The sequence below is a fragment of the Protomyctophum parallelum genome, assembly GCF_964188405.1.
Source record: "Protomyctophum parallelum genome assembly, chromosome: 12".
Classification (NCBI taxonomy): Eukaryota; Metazoa; Chordata; class Actinopteri; order Myctophiformes; family Myctophidae; genus Protomyctophum; species Protomyctophum parallelum.
In genome coordinates, this window is record NC_139712.1 from 38,290,596 (window position 1) to 38,299,413 (window position 8,818).

The following is an 8,818-nucleotide window of genomic DNA, read 5'->3' on the forward strand; positions in this document are numbered from 1 at the left end:
GGCGCCGCTCACTCGGAAATCGGTCGTAAAAGAAAAGGGGCATCTTGGACACACCGGCAAGGGCTCTTGACGACATAAACAGGCGTGACACAGACACACACACACACGTGCGTGCACGCATGTGCGCACGGACACACACACACACACACACACACACACACACACACACACACACACACACACACACTTCACTTCATCTTCAGGAATGTTATTACTTTTTTTGACCACTTAGAGTGAATTAGAATAGCACTATAATGCGAATTCTAATACTCTATGAGATATATGCAAAAACATCTGTGAGTAATAATACTTGACTTTATGTGCCTTATTAAGAATGTTTAAAATGCATTATAGACATGGTGATGCATAGGCAGTATTACCCATACTTCCATATACGGCATGGATTCCCATACATGTGCCCACATGAACATGCTCACAACCACACACGTGCACACACGCATGCACAGAGCTGCACGTTCAGAGACAACAAGCACTCTAATGCACTTTGTTGCACTTAGGAACGGTCTCCACTCTCTCCCTCACTCAGCACTTCAAGCACCTAACACTCACAAACATATCCGCACACACTTTCACACATATCCGCACACTGATACAAACAAACAAGACACGCATGCACGCATGCGCGCTCGCGCGCACGCACGCACGCACGTACGCATGCACGCACACACACACACACACACAGTGTGTCACACACACACACACACACACACACACACACGCCACAGCAGAACTGGTGCCAAGATAAAGAACAATGTTGCGAATGATCTGGAGAGGGAAAAAGGATATTATTGTGGGCTATGTGATTGCGTACGTACTGTACACACTGTAAATATGTTCTGAAAGGGAAACTGGCACAAGTGATGATGTACTAGCCCCAGAGAGAAGTGAATGGCGTACAGTGGTACAGGTGAAGGCCAATAATTCACAACCACATTGTACGATAAAAATGAGTGTTGACATGCGTCGACCCTCATTTTGGTTGAAAAATACGCCATTCACTTTTAAAATTAGCTCTGTTAAGTTTGACTGTTAAGTTTGACTGTGTATGCACTGGAAGTCATTTGTTGCGAGTCCCATAAAACAACCTCCAAATATTGATACAAGGTGATTGTTGCACTGACCTTGACCAGTGTGGCCGTAACGTTAGGGTGCGTGGCCCGACACGGGATGAGCAGGGGCTGTCGCTCCTTCATGTACAGCACAGCTGGGCTCTTACCCCGCACTTCTACAAATGGCCGCCGGCTGTCTGAAACCCAAACACTGCGGTCAGGGACACACACATTACAATAGAGATAACTGACCATATTCACACAGTGGCCATTTTGCTCTACCCAGAGGGCCGCCGCGTGAGCAAAATGGACATAATGTTAATAATATTTGTATTACATTATTTTAATTAAGTTGTTTACTGTTTTCATTGGTCAATAAGCACATAATGGAAAAACAGTATAATAATATTAAAAAAAAAAAAAAAGCTTTACTAGCCTTTCAAGAACAATGTCACACCCACATTACAATACGGCAATTGCAAATACAGTTACAAATATAGAGTACATCTATTGAGCACGTATTACACTTGCACACATACACAAAACAATACATGTACTGTATGAATGAGAATATGTGTCGGGGTACGCGTGCACGCGCACACAGTATCTCTCAATTAACAAAAAATAACACACACACACACACACACACACACAGCAAATAACTTGCATGCAGTCAACAATAAACACACAGATTGTTTGGAGCCGGCAATCAAACGGCCTCTCTATGTTTTCTCCGCCCAGCTTGGCTACTGTAATTTTTCGTTGCCATTGAAATGTGTGGGTGTTGCTCCCCTGCATTGTTTGGGTGTTATTCAAGGAAAGCAAATCTCTGAACATGCGAACAAAAGTACCCCAAGGACTAGTGAGGGCCGAGGGCTTCCTTCTCCTGCTTGCTTTGATTCCCTATCGAGGACTAGTGCTCGGGGGTGTGGGTTGTGTGACTGTGTAAGTGTGTGTGTGTGTGTGTGTGGGGGGGGGGGGGGGGGGGCTGCAGGCCAAATACGAAGCTTAATGGATGTGGCGACCAGAGCGATTGATGACTCCCTGGGGTCCTGTTGGCCAAACAGTAGCTTGCTCTGTGACCCTGGCCACCGGCCCAGCTCAGTGCCCCGTCCGGCCCGGGCCCAGACAGTGACACCCCGAGGACAGGGAGGGGACGATGGGACAGACACCATGCCTCCCCTGCCCCTGGATGGGCCCATGGTGCCAGGCCATCGTCCTCGCCTCTTCACACACACACACACACACACACACACACACACACACACACACACACACACACCTCCCTATACCACCACCTTGTACGGAGACAGCGAGACATCCCCCCCCCCCCCCCCCTCCTGCTTGGAGACACAGCACCCCCTCGCACAGGATGCTGCAAGCAGGGCTGAGGGGAGCAGATAAGGCTTATGCCCTGGGAAACTCTGCCCGGGCCTAAGCCTTTCAGCAGCTGGGCTATTCCTGGTCCTCGAGGTAGCACGTAAACGAAAGTAAAAAGGGTTTATATATAGACGAAGAGAGGGAGGAGAGTCCAGGACTGAAAAAAAAGAGGTAGAAGAGTGGGTGTGTGTGGGTGTAGGCCTAGGGGGTGAAACGTAGCCAGAGTCATCTAGAAGGATGTGTTGTTGGGACAAACAGTGTTTAGATATAATTGGCTCTCTGGCACTGGTCTGTATTTAGCACCCACCGCATCCTGTTTAACGTGAGGATATAAACAATGAGAGAGTATTGGGGGTTGGGGGGGGGGGGGGATATTCATTCAGTAGGAGTAAGGGAGAGGGAGTGAGATATCAAGAAAAAGGCGGAGAGAGTGCGAGAGATTGTGCAAGGTAGGGAAAGGAAGAAAAAGAAGAAATACTCTCGGTCTCTGTCCTCTTCTAGCAGCGGCATCTCACCTGTGACGTAGACGTAGATGGAGGTTTGCCTGGAATTGCGGTGCCGATAGCGACAGCGGAACGAGCCTGTGTGCTGTGCGAGGGCCGGGCTGATCGCCAGACGACTGCAGTACTGCAAGCCCGTCCTGCCGCAGCGAGACTCCTCGACCACCACACTTTGGTGGTCTTTGGCTAGACCCGCAGGAAACGCCCACGACAGCTCCCAGCGGCCCCTGAAAGGTCAACAGATGCAATGGGCTGTGAAACTCTGCACGCAAATGTCGAATTGCTTATGATACAGTGGTAAATCTGTTTAGTTATTACACAAATACATTTGGTGTATTGAATCACAAAGAGCGCCCCTCACACATGTTTTTGTATTTTTGGGCATTACAGGGGAAAAATTCTTCCAAAATAGCAGATATAGCCTACAAGTTCACTTTGTGATGAGACCTGATGTGTTGTAAGCTTTTAGATTGTGTTTTTGAGAATAGGGCTTATGTGGTTAAACAATCTATACCACACACCTGCAGTTGAGTTGTAGAGTCTGATTGGTCTCCAGGACAAGCTGCCGAGCCTTCACGTCTAGAGATGGAACACTATATTTCCCCTTTGGCTGCTTGTCTGAAGAAACAGGGGAATGAATGGAAGGAGACACAGAGTGCAAATTAATGAATGGCAGGGAAGGAACAGCTCTAGTACCAACCTACTGTATAGCCATGATGGTCAGTCAGTTCTACTACTAGACCAAGACAGCCATAGCATGCTATAAAATGAATCAGAGCTTTGAACTAAAGGCTCATGGGCTATCCACTGCCACGGTCATACACTAAGTGGGTACGTGAATCTCATTTGACTGTGAGAATATTACAAAACACTCCCCCCTGAGAATCTACATCTCACTCCCACCCACAATAGCTTGATTTCTAATGGTTTCCTATGGTCAACGGTCAAAAGACTCATTTTGCCAGAAAATGGTTCTCTGACGAAATTCCAATTCACCCGCCTGATTAATAGTGATGTCAAGATGTGATCCACACTAACCCAAACAACACAGGACCAGGACCAGTTTTGGTACACAGTTCCGCACATATAACTCCCCACCCCACCCAGGTCAGAATGCCAGTGACTCCCTCTTCACATCCCCTTTCTCAAGCCACCAGGGCCACTTGACAACCTCTGTGGAAATGCGTAAGCAGTGTCCCTATAGCCCTCTTGTTTATCAAACGAAAGCATTGCTCCACTGCATCTCTGAGGCTTATTAATGAGAGATAAAGCCCACCGTCTGTCCACCCTTCCTTCCTACAGGGGAACGAGAGGGGAAACATCATTCAGAAGAAGGGTCTGTCCTTGAATCCAGCTCCTCCGTACGGATTGTGCTCAAATGCATGTCTATACACCAGCTCCTGTCAGCAGCACATTGGCATGTCACTACTCAGTCACTGTAAATAGCTGAAAACGTTCATTTGGCCATCATTGACTGAGTTCACCACAATGCCAGCCTCTCTGAGTGAATTTATTGCCATTCATTGTCGTCATTATTGTTCCCATTCCCAATAGATGTCCCATTGAGAGATTTAGATTTACTCACACTGCCTGCACTTCCTAAACTATTTCCTTCGTTTCTACACACACTACACAATGTGCGAGTAGTCGTTGGGTAATATCTGATACTTCCGTGACCGCGGAGAGCAAAGGTCCGTTTCCCAGTGGATTTATCATCTATGAAGGTTAAAAAAAAAAAAGAGCCCCTGGATGTACCTCGCAAAAATGCAAGGGGCACAATAAGGCAAACATTTCTAAATGTCATTATGCTTTAAGTAGCATGTTATGTGTCAAACTAGGGGGTTTTCATGATTCTGAATCCATTCCAAGCATTAGTTTTGCACAAAAAACAATCCTTGGGCTAAAAACGACCATATCCGTCATCACAAATGGTGAGCTATGTGGCTATGCCGCATTTAGCCCAAGGATTGTTTTTTGTGCAAAACTAATGCTTGGAATGGATTCAGAATCATGAAAACCCCCTAGTTTGACACATCACATGCTACTTAAAGCATAATGAAATTTAGAAATGTTTGCCTTATTGTGCCTTAACAGATTGTTAATGGTGGCCATATGGATGTGGGGCTCTCATGAATTTTGCCCGCATTTTTGCGAGGGGCATGGGGGCTTAATTCGTTTTTTTAACCCATAGAAAATAAATACACTGAGAAACGTATATGGACCTTTGCTCTCCACGGTCACAGAAGTATCAGATATTACCCACGAGTCAGAATCACACAGAAACAGAAAGACATGGCTCTCTCTCTCTCTTACTCACTCATGCACGACCGCACGGGCACACATAGTCCATCCAGCCAGCTAAGGACGGATGGATTCAACCTCCACCGCCTCATGGAGACATTTTTTAGGTATGACACACACACACACACACACACACACACACACACACACACACACACACACACAGTAGATGATGGGTATGACACCATCTACTGTAAAACACATGAGAAAAAGAGTGACCATGAATGTAGGCTATAATAGCTACTCTCATGGCAGTGACAATTTTGAGATCAGTGCATGATTTGTAACTTTCTTATGCCATCAGAATACGTAACCTCAACATCATGCATCATCAGCACTTTACTTAAATTGTTTTGTGCAATGCATACATGTTCTAAATATCATGGCAAATATATTGAATTAAAAATTATTAAATTTAATTCTGTTAAATTAAATGAAATATGTATTATTTTTCTCTTTTTGGAACCTTTGCACAGGCACACACCAGGCTAACTTAAAAAATAGGAGGGAGTAAGAGGCTTTACAAAAGTAATTTAGCTAAAGGATGTATAAATTATACACTAGGCTATAGGTATAGGCAGTTTTGTGCCTCTTCAGGATCGAGACTTGGCTCAGATATGTCTGAGAACCCATTTGATTTGGCGTTAGGATTAGGAAGTATAGGAACGTTAGTTTCAGTGTTTTTAACCAACCAATTACACCCGTGGGAGTACCGTGGGCGCACGCACAGTAAGATCTCCACCAGATCTCAACCCCAGGCTCTGTTTTAGCAATAATGCACTGTCTGATTAGCCTCAGTTCCTGAGCAATCGCATGTTTCCTTGAGCTGTAGCCTACATGATGACCTCTTGGTAATTGTATTAGAACTTCCATTTCACAAACTCATCATCAGGCTCTCAGGAAACAACGCCCTGTGCGTTTGCCAAGTCAGGCCGCACAGGTCCACGACTCCACGTTATCCAAACAGTATCCCGTAGCATCGGGCTTATCTCACTGGAAACACTCAGTGCTATAAATTTACAAGTCCAACAACAGACAGTGACGCCACACGACCATGCAGATTATCCAAAACAAGGCCAGAAAAATGCAACGTGCCAAGAGAGCGCATGTCCATGGAGGCCTAAATCATGCTCTTTAATAAATAAGGGATAGAGTGGTGGCGACTGGCATACACGTGTGTTTGGAGAAAAGGACGCAAAGGGGCCGTCTGTCGTCTGACAGCTGATAGGAATTTAACAATCAATCAAGAGACTTCTAACATCAGAGCGACTTTGTTTCTGTCTCTCAATGAAGAAACCTTAAACCTGCATAGCCCATATATATATATATATATATATATACAGTATATAGTACAGTCAAGATACCAATAAGTTTGGTGAGTGCTTTCTATGACCGTTTTATTTCGTTTTGTAAATACAAATTCAACTCAATCAATTAAATCAACCCAACGGTTGAATTAACAATAGAAGACTCATTTGCATGCCTATACGTTTCTGTATCGGTTGCATCAGCCAAAAAGTTGCAAGTTAGGCTACTCACCTTTTGCGTATACATACGACAATCCAAATATTATACAGAAGAAAATGAACTTCATGTTGCCTCACGACTCCTGTGTGCCGAGAACGTTTTGAAGATGAAAAAAGGCGCGCACGTTTATGTTTAATCCTGCGTGTCTTCCCAGTAGAGGAACCTTGGCACAGTACAGTTCAGCATGAGTGGCGAGGTGAGTGGAAATGGTGTGTTTCCTGTGGAGAGCTACAGGAGATCAACAGAACACTATAAGCATGAACTCCAGTGCAACTTTTTCCCATCGTATTCGATAGTGCCACAGATTTATACGGTTCCCACAGCCACCGGATAACGGACTTCCGTGACGTCCATTGACACACCCATGGCGCGTACACAGGCTATCATAGTAGGTCCACCCGCAGCTGTGTGCTGTCGGTTAATACAGTTTTGATATAATACAACAAATCAACAGTTCGGACTTCGGACATGTTTGAACCACAATTAGGCAATTACCTTATTCGGCCCAAGGAAGAAGTTTGTGTTAAGCGCCGTCCTGAATGATAAGTGAAGATTTGTGCGTAAAGACGCACGGTGATGGTGCGTAAATATTGGATCTCTTGATTGACACGGGGTGGTGGCGGGACGTCCTAAATAACTTATTTCCCTTCATCCCTCAACATTTAAAAGGGAAGAGGAAGGCTATACTTTTGTGGAGCATACTGTAGGCTACCACTTCCACATTGCAAAGCAAGGGACAAAATCAACTAACATAACTAATTCCTTCTTGAAATCACAGTCATATGCCAAACAATGGAACATTGTAGGCTTTTGGCTGACATGTTTAGTACCAGATAAATGTGATTTGTTAGGTAACCATATATTTCAAATGACTATGGGCAATTGCTAAATTTATATAGATGCCTACAGGAATCCCCAGCTAGAAGGCAAGCATACTATATCAACGATGGTGTCTTTTTAAATCCATTATCCAAGTCACAGAACTCGTCAAAATATGAAAAAATTAAGAAAATAAAATGTGTAAGAAAATGTAACCCCATTGAAGACTCTACAGGAGAAGATAACACCAGAACATGCTGCCACTGATAATAGTGTATTTAATATGAATGCAAAATCCTCTCATTATCTTAAACAATAATGTACAAACAAGTTGTATTTCAAAACCAAAATATTTGAATGGCACTTTTATCACTCCCTCAAGACAAAGAAGAGGTGATGCTAAAGATTGGCCACTGGGCGGTGATATCAGCTGTCCGAAGGCAGATGAGATAGGAGAGGGGCTGTGTCCCATTGGATGAGGGCTCTTTCACTGTAGCTTATAAACTGTGACATTTTGCAGTCATTCAGAACGTTTGCAAAAGCATGCACATCCAATTAAAGAATAAACACCAGGTGATCTACAGAAGAACACATGAGAAAAAATAAAAATAGAGTGCACACACTGGACAATGCTCCCATGAACATTTACAGTAATGGATTACCACCAAGTGATAGTTGGAGCATCAAGCTCTTCTTTAGACAGAATCATACAGACCTGTCAGGTGACCTGGCCAAGTACATATTTGAAGGGGGATGCAGACGTTTATCCGACATACCAAACGTCCGCCATGCTGAAATCACCCGTCGCTCCCGACACGCGCTGGTCCGACATGCATTGCACCGTGCTTGCGGTTAGGGTTAGGTCAGGGGTGTCTCTATATGACACACGTGACCAGATGCGTCTGCAAAAAAAAACATTCAGAGGGGAAGAAAATATGAATAAAATAATTTTGAGGATAAATAGGAAAGTTAGGGGGTGGCAATTGCCATCTACCAGAACTCCAAATACTGCCCTTGCGATGATCCAATAAATGTTCTGTGGGATGTCGCTTGGGGCCCGGTCCAATTGGCGTCACCACCAAGGCAAGCAGGAGAGGATTCAGCAGCTAAAGACAGCACTGAGCACTGGGTCAAGTGGTTGATGGAAGGTATGTGCCTGTAAACATTCTCAATCAACTTGACACCTGGGCTGATTGTCAGAGTGCTGACAGCTTGTTTGCA

At 44.7% G+C, this 8,818-nt stretch overlaps 1 protein-coding gene across 1 annotated transcript in view; it reads right to left on the reverse strand.

Annotated features, from left to right (window-relative positions):
* Window positions 1–7,046, reverse strand: part of flt1 (fms related receptor tyrosine kinase 1) — a 133,276-nt gene extending 126,230 nt beyond the window's left edge. Inside the window, exons 1-4 of the mRNA XM_083778669.1 lie at window positions 6,791–7,046; window positions 3,472–3,568; window positions 2,966–3,177; window positions 1,143–1,267 (exon numbers count right to left, since the gene is read on the reverse strand). Coding sequence (XP_083634795.1) covers window positions 1,143–1,267; window positions 2,966–3,177; window positions 3,472–3,568; window positions 6,791–6,845 — 489 coding nt within the window. The 5' untranslated portion in view covers window positions 6,846–7,046. The remainder of the gene's footprint in view (window positions 1–1,142; window positions 1,268–2,965; window positions 3,178–3,471; window positions 3,569–6,790) is intronic.
* Between the last annotated feature and the right edge of the window lie 1,772 nt (window positions 7,047–8,818).